The sequence below is a fragment of the Anoplopoma fimbria genome, chromosome 7 (assembly GCF_027596085.1).
Source record: "Anoplopoma fimbria isolate UVic2021 breed Golden Eagle Sablefish chromosome 7, Afim_UVic_2022, whole genome shotgun sequence".
Taxonomy (NCBI): domain Eukaryota; kingdom Metazoa; phylum Chordata; class Actinopteri; order Perciformes; family Anoplopomatidae; genus Anoplopoma; species Anoplopoma fimbria.
Genome location: NC_072455.1, coordinates 966,142 through 992,356, shown reverse-complemented (window position 1 = coordinate 992,356; position 26,215 = coordinate 966,142). Strand labels below are relative to the sequence as shown.

Genomic DNA, 26,215 nt, shown 5'->3' with positions numbered 1-26,215 from the left:
AAACACACACACACACACACACACCGACATTCTGTATTATTGTAGTCAACACCTTTTTGCTACTCAGCTTCCTGTGTGAATTGTACTGGTTGACAACACAAACACACACACACACACACACACACACACACACACACACACACACACACACACACACACACACACACACACACACACACACACACACACACACACACACACACAATAACCTTAACTTGAAACACAAATGATGCTCATAAAAATATGTTTAATCAATCTCTTCGGTTTAGTATCTACAAAATCATACAAAGTCAACTCACTCTTAAATGCATTTCGTGTTGTTGTTTTTTAAATCCAAGCATAAAAATCAAACTTCTATAATTAAAAAGAAAACAAAAATCTACAGAAGTGATCATTTACATTCATCACAAATCATCTAAGATCTTCAGTTACAATCATCTGTGATTTCAAAACACTGAGGGGTCTTTCAAGCTTGAGAAATGTCTCCAAAAAAGGACAAAAAGAAAGAAGTGAGAAGATGTTAAAGCTGAAGTGGTAAATAAAATCAACACAGTGATACAAAAAGCACTCGTGGTTTCATGTTAAGGCTTCGAGTGGAGAGAAATATGAGAGTTTAAACGTCCTGTAAACTTTTTTTTGTCCATAAAAAAGTTCTTATAAAATAATAAATGGTTGTTTTCTGACTTTTTTTTAAAACAAACCCACAATGTTTGCTCAGTATTTGGCAGCTGGTGAGCTAAAGGAAGTGGTGTTGATGCTGGAAAACTGCTGTAAGTTGAAAAGTTTAATTTTTATGAATGAAAATAGCTTTTCTGTTTTCTCACATGCTTCATCACTGATAGACTTTTACAACTTATTTTGTAAGTGTGAGAACTGGTTTTCTTAGATTGGAAATTGTTGTTGTCTCTATTGGTTGATTTAAAGGTATAGTTCTGATGTTTTGGAGAGGAGTTGACTGTCAGACTGTTCTTTCTGATAGGGACTGAAGTTGTCATCTATGCTTCATTCAAGGATACCAGACTCCCTTGACAAAGGCAGTAATTTTACTGAAATATCTAAAGAACTACTGGATGGAACACCATGACATTTGGGACGGACATTCATGGTCAAAGTCACCGTTTATGTTTCTGGTGTTTGCTTTTAAATCTGCTATAATGAAGAAAAACTCTCTGGTGTTCCACAGGGCTCAATGCTTGGACCATTGCTTTTTCACCAAAGGAGAACATTTTGGTTCGGAGTGAAATATTTAAACAGATCCTGCATAGATTACCATGAAATTTGGCCCAAACATTTATGGTTTTGAGTTTCCTGAATACCAAAGGAATACAAGCCCTTTTCCTTGGTTGATCACAGAGTTTAACCAGATTTATCCAAAGACCCTGAACTGCTTCAACTTAAAATATGTGGACCCTTTATGTTTCTGTTGTTTGTTTTTCAATCTGCTAAATTGAAGAAACGCTCTCTGGTGTTCCACAGGGCTCAATCCTAGGACCATTGCTTTTTCACCAAAGGAGAACATTTTGGATCATTTTCCTGTTATTTAACTGAGAATTCATCAGTTAATGTTTAGTTGAAATGTCAATACACACTGCAGAATAATGTGTTACTTATCTATCAGTAAAGAACCTCTATTATTATCAAAAGTGTACAAACAGTTATGTGAATCATATAATCTGGACTCAAACCTCTCGGTAGCAAACCATAAGTCTACTACTTCCACAATGAGTGAGTGTTTTCTCCAACTAATTAACGCAGTCTCAGATATTTCTTGGGAATCACGTCGTCAGAGATTTGGGAAATGAGAGGGCAATATGGTGGACAGATGTGAATCAGAACGCTTTGCTTTCAAACTTCATCATCATCATTAAGATGTGAGTGAGTTTCCACATGACAGAGGGTTTTATGAAAACAGGAAATGAGCTGGAATTTACAGCCTTGATTTTAACACTACGCTTAATAAAAATCTGACCACGTCTGTGTCGTCTTTGAACTCCCACAGAGAAGGCTATAGATTATTATTTTTTCCTTTTATTTGTTTGATTTATACTCACGCAACTTCTGTTTTCAATTCGTGTCTGGAAGGATTTGTGTTGTTGTCATTTTTGGGGGTTTTTATTGCATGTAAATGTCTTTGTACGTCTGTTTAGAGGACCATGGTTCTGTTGTTGTTCAAAGGCAGACCGTGTGATGTGGTTCTGTTCTGTGTTTGGGTGCAATCAATGAGGAAATACTTTCTTGTATTTCACAGAGGCTCACAGATCCAACAGCAAAATATAAGATACTGAAGTCACAATTTTCCAAAGTCCCAAAGAGGTCAAATTGAAAAATGGTCGCCAGGAAAGAGTTGGAAAATCTAAAAAGAGTTGGATTTCTTCTTCATTGATGGAGCAAACTGGGAGAGGGCGATGTGACTCAGAGGAGGTGGTCGAGATGAGTTTCCAGCCTCGACGGAAGCTGTGGAGAAACTCGACTGCAGCTACAGTCTGTTTGCAATTATGGATAAACAGACTGGAAGAAAGAGAGATGTTTTTTTGTGTGGAAGGAGACGAACATTCCTGCGGGGCAGCGAAACATCGGAGTCGGGTCGCGTTGAGGTGAACGAGGTGGGAGGGGGGGGACCGACCTGAGGCCTGATGACTCCGAGGGAAACCCAAACCACCGCTCCTCCTTTTCCCGAGGAGGTCAGAGGTCAGCTCCCCTGAAGCTGGAGCTCAGGTCCAGATCGTGAGTGGCAAACCCCCCCCCAAAATGGTTCCATTCATCCACAAACACTCTCTCCACAGGCTGCCGTTGGAGCTCACAATCGAATCTCTGGATGTTCATGTTGTTAAAGGACTGTTCCTGGGTTTTCCTACACTCCTAACAAATCATGTATTTCATATATCTGACGAACAGACGGGGAAGCTGTGCTGGAATTTGCATTTAAGGTGAGAAACTACAGGCAGAAACATTGTTTTTCATGCTCAGTTTAGAGATTTTGACTTCTTATTTCAGACTGGTGGAAAGAAAACTTTAATTTAGTACTGTGTCTATATGCAAATTTCTCCTAAATTCACCAAAAGTTACTATTAAATAATGCATAATTTGCATATTTAAACATAACATTTCATAAAACTTGTAATAGAACAAATAATTGTCTTAATGTTAGTAATCAACTGGTGTTTCAAAGTTTCATTGTTATATCAATTTTTTTTTACCCTATTCATCTGTAGTGTTTCCCCTTAAAAGGACAATTCTGGTTTATTAAGGTCTAATTTTCCGACTTCTGTTCATAATTTCTACAATTAATAACAATATATTCAACATGTTAATATCTGGAGATTTTAGGTATTTGCATGGAAGCTCACTTTTAATTGTTACAGTAAGGTTGTGTTTTGTCAGGTTTTCCCTTGTTTTGATTGAGGACATGACATTTCTTTCCACATGATGTGTTTCTGTTGAGGTAAAATGTCCTTTAAAGGCTCACCGGGAGTTTTCTTCACTTTCACTTTCAATTTCTAGTTGTTAAAACTCTCTCTCTCTCTCTCTCTCTCTCTCTTTCAGTCCACCAGTGATTTGAGGTCCGGCAGTCCTTTCAGCTTCACGTCCAGCAGCATCTGACCGTAAGCTTTTCCCTGAGAAAAGAGCGAGGAAACAACAAGAATTAAAGCAACACCAACGTGTGTTTCCACCTTAATGTGTTTGAATTTACACATCCTCTGTGTGTGTGTGTGTGTGTGTGTGTGTGTGTGTGTGTGTGTGTGTGTGTGTGTGTGTGTGTGTGTGTGTGTGTGTGTGTGTGTGAGAGTAAGTGTGTGTGTGTTGGAGTTTTATGGGTGAAAGCCAGAGTGTGAATTGTGTGTGTGTGTGTGTGTGTGTTGGCACAAAGAGAGTGTGTTTCTTTGATGTGCAGTGGATTCCAGCGAGGCGGTAAAAAACTTTATAGAAGCGCCGTGAACAAGGGATGGGGAGGAGGAGGAGGAAGGAGAAAGTGTTTGAGAGGTCAAAGGTCAGCTGTTTTCTGATGTTACCTCCATGAAGAAGAGAGAGGAGACGTTTGATACCTTCTAACAGAGGAGAGAGGAAGTACTCTGATATTTCACACAAGTAAAACTACCAACACTACAGTGTAGAGGTACTGTAAGAAAGTAGTACAGTATTTACACTTTGAATATTTGCATTATTTTCATACTTTGAACTACAAGTATTTCATCTTGTACTGCAACTTGACAGATGAGTTCATTTCCTGCTGTTGACAGCAACAGTGACTGGACACAGAGGGAGGGACGAGGTGATGAAAGAGAGGAAGAGGAAGTTAAATGTGTGTGTGTGTGTGTGTGTGTGTGTGTGTGTGTGTGTGTGTGTGTGTGTGTTACCTGGGGGTCGCTGCGTAGAGACGCCACCCCTCCCCCTCCCAGTGAACTCTGCAGGACGAAGTTGAGGCCGTGGATCCCCGGCAGAGTGTATCTGCAGAACCACACACACACACACATAAAATCACGACCATAACCACGGCAACGCACAACTTCACCACACAAAATGGTGAAACACACATTCACACACAAACACACATTCACACACACACACACACACACACACACACACACACACACACACACACACACACAGACGCCAGCACAGCCTGGCACCATGTGTTGGTACAGCGGTTTATTGCATATGTTAATGTGTGTGTGTGTGTGTGTGTGTGTGTGTGTGTGTGTGTGTGTGTGTGTGTGTGTGTGTGTGTGTGTTTGTGTGTGTGTGTTCAGCTTTTGGTCAGACAGTGTGTGTTCTGAATGCATGTGTGTGTTTGTGCACATATATATGTTGATGTCAGATGGGGGGGGGGGGGGGTGTGTCAAATCTGATCAATGCTAAACCTGTGAGTGTGTGTTTCTGCAAGCAGTTGTGTGTGTGTGTGTGTGTGTGTGTGTGTGTGTGTGTGTGTGTGTGTGTGTGTGTGTGTGTGTGTGTGTGTGGGCCTCCTGCAGCTTTAACGAGCGGTGGAGGTGCACTAATGAAGAGCCTGTTTGCGGTCGGGGAGGCGTTTCGGGGGTGTGAGCGGAGAGAGGGACCCAGGTCAGCGAGCTTTACGGGCTCCAGCTCGTCATTACGCATAATCGCTAACATGCCGCCGCGCTGAGTCAGCGCTCAGACATGTACGCCGGCTGAACACGAGTTCAACAGTTGCCCTCCCGAAAAATGTAATGACTCCATCATACCTGCTGATTAAGACCTGATTCACCGTTAAAATACGTGAGTTTGAGCACCTTCAACATCTTAAAGAGTGACTTCTGCTCAACAGCGGCCACTGTGGCCACATGTGGTAATTACAGAAAATCAGAGGACAGAATAAATACATTAAAATAAAATAAAACATCGAAATGTTCTTCCAATTTGTTTCAGGGATTGTCTAGAAGTGACTCGTAATGCCTGTGAGGAAGTGACCATATATGGACTGAGGAGGAGTGACGTAGAGACGCTGTATACGTCTCTGGTGTCGACCTGTCAATCAGTGTGTAGCCCCGCCCTAAAGCATCCCCTGCTTTATGGTCTGTTTGACTCTAAATGGAGCATCATTTACTAAATGAACATCATGCTGTATTGAAGAAGACTTGAAACTAGAGATTGAGACCATAAACTCATGTTTACAATGTTTACTGAGGGAATAAATCAAGAGAGAAGTAGAGTCATTTTCTCATAGACTTCTATACAACCAGAGGAGTCGCCCCCTGATGGACAGGAGAGAGAATGCAAGTATTAAGACACTTGGCTTTACTCGTCAGAACTGGACGTCGCTGTAACGCATATGAGCCATGCACTGTATCCCCATCGATATGACTTATTTGTAATGGAAATGAATTCAAACATACTAGATTTGAAGTGTTTTGATACTTGAGAGTAGTTCTGACATTGTATTTTTCTCATTGAGGATTTATTTCTGAAAAGCGCAAACATGCTGCAGAGTTTTTCCTTCCATATATTAAGACAAAAAAGAACTAATCTCCAGCTGTTCTGGACTCATAAATGTAGCTATTTATAAATATATATATATATTTTGTCCGTCTTCAGTGAGGCTTTGACGTCTCCACCTGTGTATCACCTTCAGATGAAAGCTCGTCTTTGTCTGTGAGGAGTTTGAAAATATACTTTTGTTTGGAGACGAACTGAACATCCAGTTCTGTTATGACTGCTCTGCTGGGCGGTTTACCTTGGAGGAGGAGTTCAATGACAGTCAGTAATGTTCATGGCGTGTCTCGGTTGTTAGTTCCAGGTTTTCTCTCAGTCGGTCTGAACCACATGGACTTCAGCACTCTGTTAAATCTCTGTCAGTGTGGTTTGTGTTGGGGTTTGGAAACGGAGCCACTAACATGGTTAAGATGTTTGAGACAGAACTTTAGATTTATGCTGTTGAATTCAATGTCACAAACAGCTGTCAAACATTATGCAATTAGAAGGAAACACTGCGATGCATTCCAGTTTTGGGACGAACAATTTTCATTTTTGGTTTATCTTTATATTAAAAGAACTAACTCCAATAACTCTCCATAAAAACGTTTTTTTTATTTCTACATTCCTGTGTGTGTATGGACTAAACAAATGAGACACAGTTTTAACTTATTTCCAGTCTTTATGCTAAGCTACGCTAATCGGTTCCTGGTTCTAGCTTTTAGCTCTCAGCAAGACAGCAAGTAAGTGTATTTTCTAACATGTGGAGCTATGTTTTGATAGCATCCAATACGACAGATGTTTGCATGTAAGTTAGCATTGCACTGCTACGTTCCAACAGGGGGCGCCGCCACGAAAACAAGAAATACAATCGGACTTTAAGAAGTATTTAAATGTCCAATCAGATCAGTTTGTTATCAGCCAATCAGAGTATTTCAGTATTTTGATGCCTTATTCTTCATATTAAGTAAAAGTAATTATTAAAAAGTGTATAAATTGCCATATTTTTGGTTAAACTATGTAATTAAAGGGGATCTGTACGGATCATGGCTCTAGAAAGCATTTAGAAATTATAAAAAAAAACATTTCTAACTGAACAACATAACATTTTACTTTTCAACTACTTTCCAACTTTTTATATTCAACATATTGGATGGATGTCACGGTGGCTGCAGTTCATTCCCTGTATCTGTACATGGTTAGGATTTGTAATTAAATACAGATCTTTTAGTCTCCATTTTAATACCTCAAACTAAAACCAGCAGATTAAATATGGAGACAACACACATGGGTATTTATGGGTTTTAAATGGAGTCACAAAAAGTTAGTGGTGACGTATAAAGACAAGGTATAAAATGTTGTGTAATTGAAAATATGTCAAATATGAGGGAGTTTAACTTTTTATGACCTTTGAATTGAGAACATTTAGTGATAACTGAATGTACTCAACAGACAAATACTGAGAAGAAGAAACAAACATGGAGTTGTTAGTGTGGTTTTCCTACAGTTTGAATATCTGTGTTTCCTGAGTGTGTGTGTGTGTGTGTGTGTGTGTGTCATGTCTTGTTGCTGAAGGCTGACGTCTGACAGTGATTACAAACCAAAGTCGCTAATCACTGCTGCTGCTCTGTGTGTGTGTGTGTGTGTGTGTGTGTGTGTGTGTGTGTGTGTGTGTGTGTGTGTGTGTGTGTGTGTGTGTGTGTGTGTGTGTGTGTGTGTGTGTACAGACAAACACAACCACATCCTCTCTTTTTACACAGACGACTATATGAAACTGTTGCGCTACAGCGGTATGATTCATGATTTCACTCTCTGCTCACCGTGTCACGGCGTTGTTGGTCCCCGGCTCAATGAGGTGGGAGAAGTATTCCTCCACCACAGAAGAAGTCAGGTGTTTCTTCAGGTAGGGGAAGAAGAGCGGGTGACGAGCTATCACTCCTGAGGAAAAGAGGAGAGAGGAAACTCAGTTTGGTGCTTCCTTTTTAGGGTTTTATTAATCCATCTTTTATTTCTCATATATAAATAAATATTATATTAGCTAGCAAAAGTTCACATTTGATGAAATAAGCTTATTTGCTTCCTTGCTGACAGTTAGGCAACATCCAACCTAATACGTTTTTGTATTAAAACATTGTTAAAACGCCCAAATGAGCATTTCAGCACCGTTTTAGAATGGATTTTCGTCCATTTACACACCTGAAAACAACTATCACATGACTATTCACCTACACTGGGCATTTGGGGTTCCGGTGTAAACAGGAAGTAGATTGGTTGCTTGGTTACAGAAAATACGACGGAGTATTATAGTACTCTTTGACAATAAAAGGTTGGGCTTGATACTTCAGATCTTCCTCTTTAATCTTCCTCTATATACTAAAACAGACAAATTTTGTGAAACGTTTTAGAAGTCTGCAGGTCTTGCTCTCTCTCTCTCTCATTAAATTTACTTTAAAATAAACATTTATAATCAAGTTTACTTTATTATGGGTCAATAAATTTGCTAAACAAACGTCTCTCACTCGTTTCCTCAGTTTCGTTGCTGTCTGTTCTCTCACTTGTAGCTCCGTCTCTCTGTAGTACTGGAGAGCATTTATGCTTTTGTTCCTTTACAGTTTTTTGTGAACGTCACAATAGTTGTGCAGAACAAAATAAGCATTTATAAGAAAAGGAAAGTCTTCCGTTTTGTGTACATCGCCATCCTCAAAGCTGCAAACCATGATTCAAATGTCTGCTTTGTATGCCTCCTTTTTTAGGGTTTTTCTTCGGAGCAGTGTGGACAAAAGATATGTGTTTTAAACAATAACATAGTACTGTGGACGTAGCCTCAGAAGAAACGACTGACAACACTCTCATATGAAGCAACAGCAAGCAGCTTGTTCGCTTAGCTTAGCATGAAGACTGGAAGAGCTCACTGATTATATGTCTTGTTTGTTTAATCCACGCAAAAAAAATGGGATGTAAAAACTTTAAATTCACTTTTGTATGGGAGGTTATGTGTCAGACTATTTAGGAAGATACAGGAAGAAGAAAAACTAGATAGATATGGATATATTAGAAATAGCATAATAATTATTGAGCTTTAGAGCTGCTGTTTCCTGCCGCTTTCAGCCGTAATGCTAAGCTAAGCTAAACGTCTGCTACATATTTAACAGAAAAACATGGTGGTTTTATCTAACTCTGTACTTTGTAGTTCCATTTATCTCTGAAGAGTTTCTCACCGATGTTAGCCGAGTCCCCTTTGTCTCCGCTCCTGGTGTAAGCTAGCTCCTCCAGTCTGTAGCTGTGAGGTCCACTGGGCAGTCCTGGAGAGACCACAGAGAAACAAAACTGACTTCACATGTGTGGTTGTTTGTTTCTCTCAGCTAACCACAGCAGGGGGTCTGAGGGGGGGATCACATCCCCCTTGTTAGCAAAATGACTTAAATGCATGACATCAAAAACAACAGACCCCTAGCACCTCCTCCACTCTAGTGATGAAGCACCGGAGCACCCCAGGGCTCTGTGCTTGGCCCACTCCTCCTCCTATGAATTGTTCATGAAGGCTGATGGGATTTCATTCTCTGTCTGTGCAAATGTTCCTTTATCACCTTTCATCACTTATGGTTTAAAACCGACGCTATGTGGACTTTGTGTGTGTGTATATATATATATATATATATATATATATATATATATATATATATATACACAGCGGGTAAAATAAGTATTGAACACGTCACCCTTTTTCTCAGTAAATATATTTCTAAAGGTGCTATTGACATGCAATGTTCACCAGATGTCGGTAACAACCCAAGTAATCCATACATACAAAGAAAACCAAACAAACAAGTTCAGAAATTAGGTTATGTGTAATAAAATGGAATGACACAGGGAAAAAGTATTGAACACATGAAGAAAGGGAGGTGCAAAAAGGCATGAAAGTCAAGACACCAGCTGAAATCTATCAGTAATTAGAAAGCAATCCTGCCCCTTGTCAGTGCAAATGAATATCAGCTGGTTCAGTCCCAACTGATGGCCTATAAAAAAAAAAAATTCATGTCAATAGCACCTTTAGAAATATATTTACTGAGAAAAATGGTGACCTGTTCAATACTTATTTTACCCGCTGTGTGTGTGTGTATATATATATATATATATATATATATATATATATATATATATATATATATATATATGTGCGAATAGAGGAACTCACCGAGGTGAAGTAAACTTTTTAGACTGAGCCAGTTCTACTACCAGAAGTCCTTATCTTCTCAGGGCCTAGCAAACGAAAAAGCCTTCAACTGCTCTGTTGGTGTATTTTGTAAAAAAAAAAAAAAAAATGTAGTCCTTTTCTATATATTTTTTTCTATAATTTTTTTATTTAAAAAAAAATATATATATATACATACATACATAAATACATATGTATATATACATACATATATAAATGTATATACATACATAAATATATACATATATAAATATATATATACACACATAAATATATACATATATAAATATACACACATATAAATATATATATATACACATATATAAATATATACATATATAAATATATATATACACACATAAATATATACATATATAAATATATATATACACACATATATAATATATATACACATATATAAATATATATATACACACATACATATATAAACATATATATAAATATATATTACAACACACTTTACTTTTACCTATTATTTTTATTATTACTATAATATACCATATTATATGTGAAATTTCTGAACCATACTATACTACATAATGTGTTATAGTATGTTAGTACCTTTCACCTTGTATTTCATATTCCCATACTATATTATAATATAATGTATTACACTATTTTTGCATCATTCATTTTATTTTATTCTTATTTTATTGTTGCTATGATTATTAATTTTATTTATCTGTATTTCTTTCTGTCCTTGTATTGTTAAAACAACCACATTTCCCCGCTGTTGATTTTGTAGAACGTGTAGCTGTAGTATCATTACTGGTTTAGGTACTGATACTACAGCATATAATTATACTGCTATCTTGAAGTATTTTACTTTAGTTACTTTTCTTTCACTTCAAAGTGTCAATAAATCCTCTTATTGTTCATGGGTGTTTCTCCCGTTCATTTTTGATTGATCTTTAAATCTGAGTTGAAGTCGGTTTTATAAGTAAAACCAGGTGAATAAATATTAAAAGCAGCAGCTTCGTCTTTTCTTCTTTCATTTGAATGCTTTTATTGTCTCGGTTAGTTTTTTGTGATTGGAGAGGACTTCCTGTTTTCAGCCTGGAATGTGAAGCAGCCAGGACTCAGGGTGTATGTGTGTTTGTGAGTGTGTGTGTGTGTGTGTGTGTGTGTGTGTGTGTGTGTGTGTGTGTGTGTGTGTGTGTGTGTGTGTGTGTGTGTTGTTGTTGTTTTTTTGCAGAGGTGGAAGAAGTACTTTAGGATCTTGTTCTACACTTTGTAAAATTCCTGCATTCAAATGTTTATGTGTATAAAGTTTTCTTGTGATAATATACCAATTATATCCCTCCAAAAACATTTTTATTGTGAAAGATGTCCTTAAGTTAATACAAAATATCTGAGAAATGTCAGATATTTTTTTTAGAGTAAAATATGTAAAGAAAAAAGATAAACAACTATATTAAAATATTTGAAAATTGTGGAAAGTTCTTGAAAATATTAAAGAAATGTCAGAATGTTTGTTTGTTAAATATATGAAATAAGTGAAGAAGAAATATTAGTAAAATATTAGATTTGTTTTTGAAAAATGCCCTTAATTCCAGAATTAAAAATATATATATCTTTTTTAGTTAATTACATAAAAAAAAGAAAAAAGATTGGTAAAATATTTGAATAAAAAGTGGAAAATTCTTGAAAATATTTGAGAAATGTCGGATTATTAAAAAGTGCATTTTGCATTTAATGTGCAGTAAAAACCTTTTGAGATGTTTGAAGACAAAGAAGTATTTTTGTAAGACTCAAATGTTTGTGGTATACGTATTAGTATAAATTTAAAATATTTATAAAAAATATGTTTTTGATTTGGAAGTTAACAATTAACAAAATAATGGCATGTCATTTGTATTCAGTAACAGAACAATTCCTAGTACATCAGTATACAAGTACTTCAGGACAGTACTTGAATGTTTTTTTTGTGTTTTACAATTCAAATTCTGTTCCCTTTAGAAATGAAAGTAGTTTAGTGCGTCAGAACAACGTCATGAACATTGAGTAGAGTGTGTGTGTGTGTGTTCTGACTAATTAAGGACAAATGCTGTGTGTGTGTGTGTTTGTGTGTGTGACAGCTTTAAAAGTCTGTGTGTTCTCAGTATGTGAATGCAGCGTCGGTGAAAGGAGGAACAGTGGCACAGCTCGTCCTTGTGAGGAGAAGGAGATGCCACACACACACACACACACACACACACACACACACACACACACACACACACACACACACACACACACACACACACACACACACACACACACACACACACACACACTTGGTTTCTGTGTTTGGTTGTTTTTAATGGGAGTCAATGTGAAGACGTCGCCCTCTGTAGGTAGACATCAGTAACTACACACAACAGCTCCATCCATCATCTGGAATCAATAATTGATATGAATCAAGAGCCTCCTCAAGGAACCTGGAACTTCCTCAAGGACTACCATACCCCCCCCTTGAGAAACCACAGAACCCCTAAAGCACTATTTGAGCCTATTCAAGGACTACCGGAACATCTTCAAGGACCATTTGGACCCCCTTGTGGACCCCCTTATGGACCCCTAAGTTCCAAAGGACAATCTAAGGAATTTGAAGACCCTTGAATGCTCCTGACGACCCCTGGAAACCCATCATGGATTCCCAAAGCCTCCTCAAGAAATTTGGGTTTCAAGGCCCTATGAAACCTCCTGACAGACCACCAGGACCTCTTCCAGGACCCTGGATGTTTTAGAGCTCTGAGGACCCCTAAAACGGACTATTTGAAACCCTCATGAGACTCTGTAACCCCCTACAGACAATATAGGCATTGTCAAGGACTCCTGGAATCTCTTCAAAGCTCATACCTGCATCCGGTTCGTCCTGTGCTGAGGTGGGAGGGGCTTCCTGCTCAGGTGTGTCTGGCCCCGCCTCTTCAAGAGTCTCCACCAGCTCTCCTCCAACGTGGACGTCCACCTGAAGAGACGTCAACAAGGCATTCAATGCAATGGGACGTTTGAAACCGCTAAATGCCGAAACAATTCCTTTATTGTAGACAAACTTGTTAAATTGCGTTTTAAAAGGTAGTTTTGGTGAAAAAGTGTTGAGACAGAGACTCACCTTCAGCTCAGATTTGGGATGTAAGAAGAAAAATGGCTTCAGGACAGGAGACCTGGAGAGGACATTACTCTGATTATTGTGTACTTATATCACGTGAAACACTGCTGTTTTATGTCGTATAAATGTCAGTATTTCCAACTCACACTCTGGGTCGTCCGCCCACGATGCCGGTCAGTCCGGGAGCTGAGGGCAAGGAAAAAAAGTTAGCACAAAATAAACCTTAAAAAAATGTTTGTAGTTTTAGCAGCTGGTCTGAGTTCAGCTTGGTGTCAGCGTGAATCAGGAGTCACACAGAGTTCACCCTGAGTGTCAATAAACAAAAAACCCAAAAGATCTGGTTCAGAAGGTCACAGGCCTCCTTATCTGCTGCAACCATGATCACTATGTGTGTGTGTGTGTGTGTGTGTGTGTGTGTGTGTGTGTGTGTGTGTGTGTGTGTGTGTGTGTGTGTGTGTGTGTGTGTGTGTGTGTGTGTGTGTGTGTGTGTGTGTGTGTGAGTCTGAAGAGCTTTGCAGAAGTTCATTCAAGCTTGTTCTAAGCTGCTATTACTGTAAAACTCTTGACACTGAAACAGGAAGCTGTTCCTGTTTAATCCATTTTTATTGTGAAAAATGTCCTTAAGTTAATATAAAATCTATGAGAAATGTCAGAAAGTAAAATATGAGAAAAAAGAAAAACAATTATGTTAAAATTAATTCCTGAAAGATATCTTTTTCTTTTTTTTTTTAATTACATGAAAAAAAAAAGGTAAAATATTTGACAAAATTGTGAAAATTCTTGGAAATATTAGAGTAATGTCAGATTTTTTTGTTCGTTAAATATGTGAAAAAAGTGAAGAAAAAATATTAGTAAAAATAAAAAATATATTACTAAAATACTAGATTTTTTTTGAATTCCTGAAACATATCCCCCCCCAATTTCTTTTTTGTTAAAAATATTATTGGTAAAATATGTGAGAAGATTGTGAAAATATCTGCTATTAGCTGCTACTATAACACACGTGAGATGTCTGACAGAACTGTTGCATTGTGGTTGATGTAGGCACCAAGTTTTGATAAGGAAAAAAAATGAGTGTAATAAAAAAAAAAAGATCCTTTTAAAACAATTTCAATATTTCTATCATAAAGACACTTTTCATACAGTGTGATTAAGATGAACAGGGTTTAAAGTTAAAGCTGGTTCTGGTCGTACCCATGCCGGTTCCTGCAGGAGCGATTTCTCTGGAGAAGATCTCCAGAGCTTTCTTCTGTTTGTGGTGGGCAGCCATCCAGATCACTGCCTCTCTGGAGCCCTGGTACCACAGACAACAGGTCAGACATAATGTTATATAACAGACAAACAAGAAGAGGACAAAGACGACGGAGAGGAGAACAAGAGATGGAGGTTAGAGGCGTGAAACAGGCTTTACTCTGACCCGACCTGCTTCTGGTAGAGGAGAGCTTTAACCCTCTGAATTCCAAACAGTTCTCCTGTCACATTTGTCTCTCTTGGAAAACAATGGAATCTATAAATTCAACATTTTTCTAAGTGTCTACAAGTGTAACCAATATTGGGGAAAAGAATGGAGGCTCCAAATACATTTTTACAGCCTCTCCTCTCCTCTCTGTGTTCAGCAGTCAAAGTTTCTCAGATTTTGTTGTCACATGACTGTTGGTCTCAGATGAATCAATCATGTCTTCATAGTTTCACTGAGGAGCTCAGAATTTAATGTTTTTTACAGAATCTTGTTAAAGTAAACGGTTTATTTGTGGCGAGATTTTAAATGAGACATTTGGAATAAAAGGTTTTTCATAAAATATCAAAACTTTAAGCTGAGTTTCGGCTGCTTTTTCTGAATGAAGCGTTTGTCACAAATGATGTGTTCAAGGACCGTTGGAAAGATGAAAATCTGACGATAATGACAGTTTTTACAGCTTCTGACTGGGATGAACAATGTAGTTTTGGTGATAGTTTAAAGAAAACGTGCTTTTTCATCCTGCCGACAGGGTTCGGGCTTCAGAGGGTTAAAGACGGATTTAGGGCGGGGCTACACACTGATTGACAGGTCGTCTCTACGTCACTCCTCCTCAGTCCATATATGGTCACTTCCTGTTCACTGGTTGTGAAAAGAAGCCAAGACGTTAGCGTTACCTTGCTGCGAGCGTTGGGACCGTAGGTGTCTTCGGCTCCGAGGATCTGGACATTGACGGAGCTGAAATCTTCCATCTTTAACTGCTGAAGCATTCGTTTGGTCCTACGACACACACACACACACACACACACACACACACACACACACACACACACACACACACACACACACACACACACACACACACACACACACACACACACACACACACACACACACACACACACCAGTTATTCTCAGCCCCACATGAAGTTTGGAAACAGGAAGTCTTTTCTCCTTCACACACCGTTTGATGATGCTGTCTGCGGTTCTTCTGGCCTTCTCTGCAGCTCTCGGACCGCCGACCGGACAAACCGCAGTCGCCCTGTAACCGTCCATGTAGGTTGCACACACCTGGAGAGAGGAGGAGGAAGAGGACACCAGATGTTTCAGAGGCTAAAAACTTTACACAAATATAATACAGAACCTCTCCTCCTCCCTCTCCTCTCCTCTGTTTACCTTGTAGTCATGTGATGGAGCCGAGCCTCTAGCCCCCGTCACTCTGACAGCACCTCCATCTACACCTGAACACACACACACACACACACACACACACACACACACACACACACACACACACACACACACACACACACACACACACACACACACACACACACACACACACACACACACAGAATGTAAACTTGAATTTTTATTTAGTAAATTAATTGATATATTTGGCAAATTTATGAATTAATTTTGACTTTAGATCTAGATTTTATTTTGCAATTTAATAGATAAATAACAAATTATTTTTTTATATCCAATGATTAATTGTCAAATTAATGGATTGTGAGGTTTTGTTTTTATTTGCATATGACATGGTTAATACATCATGAGCAAATAACCTCTGATTTACATTTTATTCTCTTTATTTATTATTAATTCATATAAATTCCAGTTCATTTTAATGGACAGTCTCCTCTTTGTATTTTCTCTAAATGTTGTAACCTTCAAACTGGAACGGTTCTCCTTAAGGAGCTGCTCTGTGACCCTGCTGTCCTTAAAGATACAGAAAAGGAGGAAGACGTCATCCTCCTCCTCCTTTCCTTTCCTCTCCTCCTCCTCCTCCTCCTCTATCTCCCTGAAAACACCACGCAGCCCTTTAGTTCACCTCCTCCTGAACCCGTCTGCAGACTCTCCACCGGGTCGTCTCCAGCTCACGTTCCCGCCTTCTTATAATCTCCTGATGGGAGCCGGGGGGGGGGTTGTTTTGGGGTTGAATCAGGACGAGGAGTTCAGTCAGAATGAAATATTTACATGTTTAGCTTCTTAAAGTTCACGTCCCCTCCTTTTGAAATAAAACATTCTGATCCAGAGTGGAACCAGAACTCCCCCCGTTACACCCCGTTCTGTTCTAGTCCGGCCTGAGAAGGGTTTTAACTTGTTATCATGAAAAAGATGATTTTTTTTATTATCTAAACATTAACTTCTCTTTGATTAATAGAAGCTGGAAAAACACAAATGTTTTTATTATTTTTAAAGATATACGAAAGTAAAAAAATAAAATGTGTTTTTTTACATAAAAACGTCAATAAAGTAAACAAAAGAAATCATATTATTAGATTTTGCAACTCATTATTATTCATTGTTTTACATCTATTTGAGGGATAATTGTGCTTTAAGTTTTGGAACTACAGCTCCCGTAGTGCTTTGGGGAATGTAAACAGGAAGTATAATGACGAATAGAAAAGAAAAGAATATTAAATAAGTAATAAAACAGTAAAGAATATTAAATAAGTAATAAAACAGTAAAGAATATTAAATAAGTAAATAAGTAATAAAAACAGTGAAGAATATTAAATAAGTAATAAAACAGTGAAGAATATTAAATAAGTAAATAAGTAATAAAACAGCAAAGGATATTAAATAAGTAAAGAAAAAAATCCACAATAACTAAAATATTATATAAAACAGAGAGAATAATTATTTTTTTAACTTCTAAGCAGATTTAAGGAGTTTTTTCATGATTAATATTTAAAGTAATGTTATAATCTACAATAATATATATGTGCATTATGTCTGTGTTCAGATTTAAAAGAGTTATGACTCTGTGTGAATAAGTGTGATTTATGACATTTTTGGGTGCTTTCATGGAGGATTTTGTGACGTTATAACATAACTGAATTTTGCATATTTAACTATAATAAATATTAATTTTACAGAGTCACTATATAACAACAAAGTCTGGTTTAAACTGTTCTTGCAAAACCAGATCTGACCCACTTTCCTGCTATAATAAAAAAAATTTCTCTGCATTTAACCATCCCACAGACGTGTATTTATGCATAGCTCTACCTCATGTGGGGAGAAACCAGATCACTGTTAAATATTCAGAATATTTGAAATGTACACATAACATATACACATCTGGTTTAATATTTAATTGAAACAGAACAGTAGGAGGGTGAGTTAAAGCTTCTATCAGCGGAGGAATTAAAAAACTCTGGATTAATTACACACTAAGCGTTTGTTATCAGCAAGGAGGAGTTCATGTGAGAGCTGAGACGGGTTCAATGTGGGAACTATTTAAAAAGTAGAGGAAACAAACAGCTGATAAAGAGGTTATTGAGGGTTCACTTTGGGTTTGTTTAAGGTTTCAAGATGAATGTTTGCGAGTAATGAAAACAGTCGGGAGTTCAGCGTGGGGTCGCGTCCTCACTGCTGACTGTGTGTGTGTGTGTGTGTGTGTGTGTGTGTGTGTGTGTGTGTGTGTGTGTGTGTGTGTGTGTGTGTGTGTGTTTACCCGGTACTTCCTGGATGACCACCTGGCTGAAGTCACAGGTGACGTCGGGCAGCAGGTATCTCCGCGGGTCGCCGATCTCGTACACCAGCTGCTCGGCCACCGTGCCGAAGGAGACCAGGCCGCCGGTTTTGGGCGGTTTGGAGAGAAGGAAGGAGCCGTCGCTGGAACACTCCACCACGGGGAACCCCATGTTCTCCCTGAGAACCACAACAACAGAGAGAGTTCAGGGGAGGTTTCTGACAGATATGAGAACCAGGTCACCTCTGAAGTCTGCAGAACATTTTAATTAATGCTAATAAAACGTTTATTTCCAACGTTTCTTGTCTGTTTTTAAGATTTTTATTGTTCTTTTATTATTGTTGGCATTTATTTATTTTTTATCTTCAGATTTAATTTGCATCATTACCTCATAAAATGTTTTAATCCTGGACCAAATATGTAAAGCACTTTATTTTGAAAGGTGTTGTATAAATAAAATGTATTATAATTATACATTTTATACTTATAATTATAATTAAATCTATGATTATGATAATAATAATAGTTATTATTATTTTAACCAATATTCTTATCATCATTATAATTATTATTATACTTATCATTAGTATCATTATTATTTTATATGATATATTATTATAATAATATTATCATTACTATTATTGTTAGCGTAACAATAATAGTTATTATTTTAACCAGTATTCTTATCATTATATTATTATTATTATCATTAGTATCATTATTATATTTATTACTAATATTATGTTAATAACTATTATCATTATTTTAATATAATCATCATTATTATCATCACTATTATTATTATTAGTTCATTATAATTATTATATCATTATCATGATTATTACTATTACATTATTATCATTATTATTATTATAAAACTATTATTCTTATCATCATTATAATTATTATTATACTTATCATTAGTTATTCATTATTATTTTATATAATGTTAATAATAGTAAGTATTCATTTGGTCTTTTGGGTTGATGTGAGAGCCTTCAATCAAACTTAAAAACTGGAGAGATCTTCCATTTCAGGAAGACTGTTGATTTCTCAGAAACTAATTTAAAATATTTAAAACTTATGCCGAGATACATAAAGCTACTTCCCAACTCTTAAACCAAAACTCAGCTGCACAAATGTTGAGTTTTTAACAGAACACTTCTCATTTATTGTCCTTTAATTCAGTCGTTGTTTGAATGTTTCCTCCACCAAAAAACATCTGCATTTAGTCTCAAGTCCTAGAAGGCGTGTTTTCACTTTCAGCGTTTCTGCTCCGTCTTACCAGTCAGGAACTTTGTGCCAGTCGGTGAAGACTCCACCTGTACTCTGAGCTCCACACTCGATCAGGTGACCTGCCAGACTGACACACACACACACACACACACACACACACACACACACACACACACACACACACACACACACACACACACACACACACACACACACACACACACACACACACACACACACACACACACACACACACACATTAATGACATCACACAGCAGTGTTTTATTCAGGAGAAGACATGTGTTTCTTTTAGCATAGATATAATGTAAACGTTAAATATCTAGGAGAGGGGAGGAAACAAGAGAGGAGAGGAAACAAGAGGAGAGGAGAAAGGTGAGGAAACATTAGAGGAGAGGAAACAAGAGAGGAGAGGAAATAAGAGGGGATAGGAGAGGAAACAAGAAAGGAGAGGAAACAAGAGAGGAAACAAGAGAGGAAATAAGACAGGAGAAGAAACAAGGGAAGAAACCATGAAGGAGAGGAGAGGAAACATGAGAGGAGAGGAGAGGGAGAGAGAGGAGAGAAAACAAGAGATTAGAGGAAACAAGAGAGGAGAGGAGAAAGGTGAGGAGAAGAAACAAGAGAGGGGAGGAGAGGAAACAAGAGAGAAGAGGAGAGGAGAGAGGAAACAGGAATATATAGTAAAGCTATCATGCAAGAAAAGTAAATCCAAACTGGTTTGCTTTTATTTGTTTGATGTTTTAGTTTGAAAACTCTCCTAAAGATGATTCCTACATGGTCTCTCTGTGTGTGTGTGTGTGTGTGTGTGTGTGTGTGTGTGTGTGTGTGTGTGTGTGTGTGTGTGTGTGTGTGTGTGTGTGTTTTACCTGCCCGCTGCCAGCAGGTCGTAGTCCGTCCTCTCCCATCCAAACTGTAACACATTAAACAAACTGAGTTTCCTCTTCCTTCAATGTTCAATGGTTTCTCCTGCAGACACACTGGAACATAAAGAGTGAGACGTACGCTGTGCATGAGCGGAGCCAGAGCCACGGCGCTGTCCACACAGCGACCCGTCACCACGATGTCGGCCCCGAGGTCCAGACAGCGCCGGATAGGAAGAGCTCTGAGAGAGGGGGGAGAGAGAGGTTACATATTAAATACATAAACTCAGAGAGAGAAAAGAATCTAACGGCATTAAAGAGCGTTCATACCCGAGGTAAGCGTTCATACTGTGGAGAGTTTTAGGTAACCGTTGGCTACTGCCATCATCCGCCATCTTTACTTCAGAGAGGCTGCTTCTCTGAGAGGAGAGGAAACGAGAGAGGAGAAGAGAGGAGACAAGAGAGGAGAGGTGAGGAGAGGAAACGAGAGAGGAGAGAGGAGACAAGAGAGGAGAGGTGAGGAGAGGAAACGAGAGAGGAGAAGAGAGGAGAGAGGACAAGAGAGAGGAGAGAGGAGAGGAAACAAAAGAGGAGAGGAAACAAGAGAGGAGAGGAGACAAGAGAGGAGAGGTGAGAAAATATGAGAGGAGAGGAGAGAAAATATGAGAGAAAATAAGAGAGAGAGGAGAGGAAACATGAGGAGAGGAAACAAGAGAGGAGAGTTGAGGAGAGGAAACAAGCGAGGAAATAAGAGACGAGAGAGGAGAGGAAACATGAGAGGAGAGGAAACAAGAGAGGTGAGGAGAGGAAACAAGAGAGGAGAGGTGAGGAGAGGAAACAAGAGAGGAGAGGTGAGGAGAGGAGAGGAAACAAGAGAGGAGAGGGAAACAAGCGAAGTAACCAGAAAGGAGAGGAGAGGAAACATGAGAGGAGAGGAAACAAGAGATTAGAGGAAACAAGAGGAGAGGAGAGGGTAGAAAGAGAGGAGAGTAGGAAACAAGAAGAGGAAACAAGTGAGGAGAGGATGAAACAAAAGAAGAGTGGAGAGGAAACCAGAATGGAGAGGGGAGCCAAGAGAGGAGAGGAAACAAGAGGAGGAGTGAGTATTAAATTAATATCCCTCATGTCTACTATAAGACGATAACAATGATACAGATGATGATGCTGTTGCTATGGCGCCCTCACATGGGGCATGAGGTCATCGCCGGTCACCACGGCGACCTTGAGGTCCAGGCCAGCCTTCTTAATGACTTCCTGTATGGCCTCGGCACAGGCCAGAGGGTTGACTCCTCCTGCGTTACTGACCACACGGATACCTGAGAGGAGGAGGAGGTGATGAGGTTTTAGTATTTCATTAAATAAACACAATCGACAGAACATTATTTTTGTTAGTCAGCAGATTTTTTACTCACCTTTCCTGTGGATGTCGTTAATAAACGGAGCGAGAGCGAAGTGGACGAAATCTGGAGCGTAACCCAGAGTCTACCAGAGACACAGAGAAATAATATGAAAAATCATCTACTCTGATATTTATACATATATATACATATATATATATATATATATATATATATATATGTATATATATATGTGGACATATATATATATACATATATATATATATATGTAAATAAAAATAAACAAAAGAGGAGAGGAAAGGAATCAAAGGAGGATAAAACAAGAGTAGGATACAAAAAGGTGTTTAGACATCTTTACACTCAAACATAAATATATATATATTTATCATATATATATAATATATATATATATACACACATGCTATATAGAGCATTCAAAGTCTAAAAAGTCAACATTTATTGAAAGAAGGAGAAATGGAGTAATTTCCAAAATTCACAACATTTTTATATATAATGAATAGACCCTGCTTTATGGTCTGTTTGACTCTAAATGGAGCATCATTTACTAAATGAACATCATGCTGTATTGAAGAAGACTTGAAACTAGAGATTGAGACCATAAACTCATGTTTACAATGTTTACTGAGGGAATAAATCAAGAGAGAAGTAGAGTCATTTTCTCATAGACTTCTATACAACCAGAGGAGTCGCCCCCTGGTGGACAGGAGAGAGAATGCAGCTTTAAGACTCTTCTCTCAGAGAACTGGAGGTTGCCGTCTGGTCGTAAATAAAACTGTAGATTTAATATTTGAATAAATAGTTCGTGTTCTTAGGACTCACGGGCGTCTTGGTCTTGGCGGCGGTGAGCAGAGACATGGTGATCTCACTGAGGTAGTCAAACACCAGGAAGTCCAGCTTCCCACCGTAGATCAGCTGAGGCACTGAACACACGATCAATTATTATTGATCGGCTAGGACGCTGAAATCATTCACTCATTATAGGACAGAGGAGGTGAGGGTGTAAGGACAGAGGAGGTGAGGGTGTAAGGACAGAGGAGGTGAGGGTCTAAGGACAGAGGATGTGAGGGTCTAAGGACAGAGGAGGAGGGTGTGAGGGTGTAAGGACAGAGGATGTGAGACAGAGGATGTGAGGGTGTAAGGACAGAGGATGTGAGGGTGTAAGGACAGAGGATGTGAGGGTGTAAGGACAGAGGATGTGAGGGTCTAAGGACAGAGGATGTGAGGGTGTAAGGACAGAGGAAGTGAGGGTGTAAGGACAGAGGATGTGAGGGTCTAAGGACAGAGGATGTGAGGGTGTAAGGACAGAGGATGTGAGGGTCTAAGGACAGAGGATGTGAGGGTGTAAGGACAGAGGATGTGAGGGTCTAAGGACAGAGGATGTGAGGGTGTAAGGACAGAGGATGTGAGGGTGTAAGGACAGAGGAGGAGGGTGAGGGTCTAAGGACAGACAGAGGATGTGAGGGTGTAAGGACAGGGAGACAGGATGTGAGGGTCTAAGGACAGAGGATGTGAGGGTCTAAGGACAGAGGAAGTGAGGGTGTAAGGACAGAGGATGTGAGGGTCTAAGGACAGAGGATGTGAGGGTCTAAGGACAGGGTGTGAGGGTGTAAGGACAGAGGATGTGAGGGTGTAAGGACAGAGGATGTGAGGGTGTAAGGACAGAGGAGGTGAGGGTCTAAGGACAGAGGAGGCGAGGGTGTAAGGACAGAGGAGGTGAGGGTGTAAGGACAGAGGAGGTGAGGGTGTAAGGACAGAGGAGGTGAGGGTCTAAGGACAGAGGAGGTGAGGGTGTAAGGACAGAGGAAGTAAGGAGATAAGGACACAGGAAGTGAGTGTTTTTGTGATTTTGTTCTGCTGAATAAAGTTAATTGAATCATTGACTGTTAGCACATGTTAGCACAGTGAAGCTAATGCTACTAGGCTAGCTGTGTACCTGAGGCGGCCGTGTCCCCCCAGAACCCGGATGCACAGCCGATCCGTGTGTAGCATCTGGAACCGGTCCGGTGACCTACTGAGGAGTTAGCATTAGCATTAGCATTAGCACACGAGCTAACGTGCGAGAACCTGACGTTTGAACGCGGACTGACGCACGACAACCGCCAGGAGGCCTGAGGCACGTGACGGAGGACGTGTGGGAAACTCGACATATTTAATTAAATGTGTTTATTAATGAGAAAAGAAAAGAAAAAGACGCGGGGTTATCCGCCGGACGGTTCAAGGTGCACTGGTCCGTCCGCAATAACAGTCCGACGGGAAACACGGCACGGAACGATTCTGTACATCCGGGGTCTCAGATCCTTTACTGCAGGAGAAATACTGATAACACAGTAAAAATACTCTGTTAAAGGACAAGTACTGATAACACAGTAAAATACTCTGTTAAAGGACAAGTACTAATAACACACAGTAAAAATACTCTGTTAAAGGACAAGTACTGATAACACACAGTAAAAATACTCTGTTAAAGGACAAGTACTGATAACACAGTAAAAATACTATGTTAAAGGACAAGTAGATAACACACAGTAAAAATACTATGTTGTGATAACAAGTAAAAATACTGTTAAAGGACAAGTACTGATACTAATAACACACAGTAAAAATACTCTGTTAAAGGACAAGTACTAATAACACACAGTAAAAATACTCTGTTAAAGGACAAGTACTGATAACACAGTAAAAATACCAGGTGGTGGAACAGCTCTGGTTGTCATTAATGTGTGTGTGTGTGTGTGTGTGTGTGTGTGTGTGTGTGTGTGTGTGTGTGTGTGTGTGTGTGTGTGTGTGTGTGTGTGTGTGTGTGTGTGTGTGTGTGTGTGTGTGAAGCAGGTGTACAGTCCTATTATGCAAAACACCTTGTAGCCTAATGTATATATTTTGAATACCATAATAGATTTGTGTGTGAGTGTGTGTGTTTGTCAGTGTGTGTGTGTGTATTAGTGTGTGTGTTGTGCCTGTGTGTGTGTGTGTGTTTGAATACCATGTAGTGTGTGTGTGTGTGTGTGTGTGTGTGTGTGTGTGTGTGTGTGTGTGCGTGTGTGTGGAGTGTGTGTGTTTCTGGTTGATTTGTTCTGTGTGTTACACACAACTACGAATAGATGCAAAATGACTACAAATAGCAAGAAAACAGCTACATATTAGCCCAAAACGACCACAAAGAGACTTAAAGCATTTTACAAAGAACACAAAAGGACCAAAACGATTCACAAAACAATTACAGAAATACTCAAAGAGACACAAAATGAACACAAACACACACAAAACTACTACAAAGAGACACAAAACAAAGAGACACAAAGTGACACAAAAGATACACAAAACCACCACAACAAGACTCAAAACAACATCAGAGAAACAAAACTGCATAGAGACAAAAATGACCAAAAAGAGTCGTAAAACAGACTTCAAAGAGACACAAAACTGTCACAAAGAGACACAAAACTTGAATAACACTATAGAGCTTCTAAAGAGCTTGAGATTTACATGATGTAAGATTATATAGTCAATAAGGTCATTTTTTCTGTCCTGTTCTTCTCCAGGTGTTCACTCTGAACGTTGCTGGAGTGCGTCTACATTCTGCTCTCGTTCCTGCGACCGCTCAACTATTACTTCATCAAGAGTAGCTTCCTGTCCTCGTTCAACCTCTTCTTCTATGGTCTGCTCAGCGCAGGTAAACTCTTCCTCTGTAGAGATTTGTAGGGATTAAAATCAACATTCAGTGTTTTGGTTTCTTCTCTTGATTCTGACCTCACCCTCCACAGGACGACCTCTGTTTCAGGCATGTGTGTGTGTGGAGAGATACCTGGGCGTGGTTCACCCTGTCACCTACCTGAGGTCCGACACACACACACACACACACACACACACACACACACACACACACACACACACACACACATGCACTGATAATACGAGCAGATAAACCAGAGTTATTTAACCTGTGTCCCTCCTTGTGTCCCTCAGGCATAACTCCGTGCGCTCCCTCTCGTTTGGGGTTTGATTTTGGTGTTCTGTGTTTGTAACGTCCTGGAGCTGGTCCTGGTCTTCCCGGTCCTCTTCCTGGTGCTGCTGCTGGTTCAGGGTTTCTGCTGCGTCCGCATCCTGCAGGTCAGTCTGCTGCTGTGGAGGCCGGAGAAACCACATCGCTGCTGCGTCGCTCGTGTTGAACTGTTAACGCTTGTTTTCTAATGCAGGAGGTCGATCAACATCAAACATTTGTACATATTTTTATTTTCTGTTGCTTTTGTTTTGGGTCAGATTTAAGAATATATATTTAAAAAAGCATGTTTGCTTTCATATTTTGTTAAATATTACATTTTTGAAGATGAAAATGGTCCACTTTATCAAATGTAAAATGCTGTTACAATACAGTGAACTATTTTTCATTTGTGATAAAACACACGTGCATATTTGGGAATTTATCACATTTAAAATAGTCTTTTATATGTAATAAACCATATGGGTTTTCACGTGAATTTCTCACATATGTGTATTTTCGCATATATTATATTATATAGATAGATTA

The 26,215-nt window shown here is 38.9% G+C and overlaps 1 protein-coding gene across 1 annotated transcript; it reads right to left on the bottom strand.

Moving 5' to 3' along the window:
• Positions 1-227: 227 nt before the first annotated feature.
• Positions 228-23,923, bottom strand: lratb.1 (lecithin retinol acyltransferase b, tandem duplicate 1). The gene is made up of 20 exons (XM_054601219.1): positions 23,624-23,923; positions 22,510-22,610; positions 21,724-21,793; positions 21,497-21,627; positions 20,642-20,730; positions 20,454-20,553; positions 20,318-20,361; positions 19,479-19,556; positions 18,176-18,372; positions 15,886-15,950; positions 15,674-15,780; positions 15,387-15,489; positions 14,448-14,547; positions 13,400-13,439; positions 13,257-13,308; positions 13,004-13,112; positions 9,147-9,230; positions 7,749-7,866; positions 4,356-4,446; positions 228-3,614 (listed from the first exon to the last, which is right to left on the bottom strand). Exons 1-20 carry the CDS (start codon positions 23,835-23,837, stop codon positions 3,540-3,542), a joined length of 1,968 nt encoding a protein of 655 aa, XP_054457194.1. The 5' UTR covers positions 23,838-23,923; the 3' UTR covers positions 228-3,539.
• Positions 23,924-26,215: the final 2,292 nt, after the last annotated feature.

Coding starts and splice junctions, on each gene's coding strand:
- lratb.1 (XM_054601219.1), bottom strand. CDS start 23,837: ATGTCGAGTTTCCCACACGTCCTCCGTCACGTGCCTCAGGCCTCCTGG. Junction 21,794..22,509: donor CCGCCAAGACCAAGACGCCC/GTGAGTCCTAAG, acceptor TGTCTCTGGTAG/ACTCTGGGTTACGCTCCAGA. Junction 13,113..13,256: donor ATCCCAAATCTGAGCTGAAG/GTGAGTCTCTGT, acceptor ACGTCTCTTCAG/GTGGACGTCCACGTTGGAGG.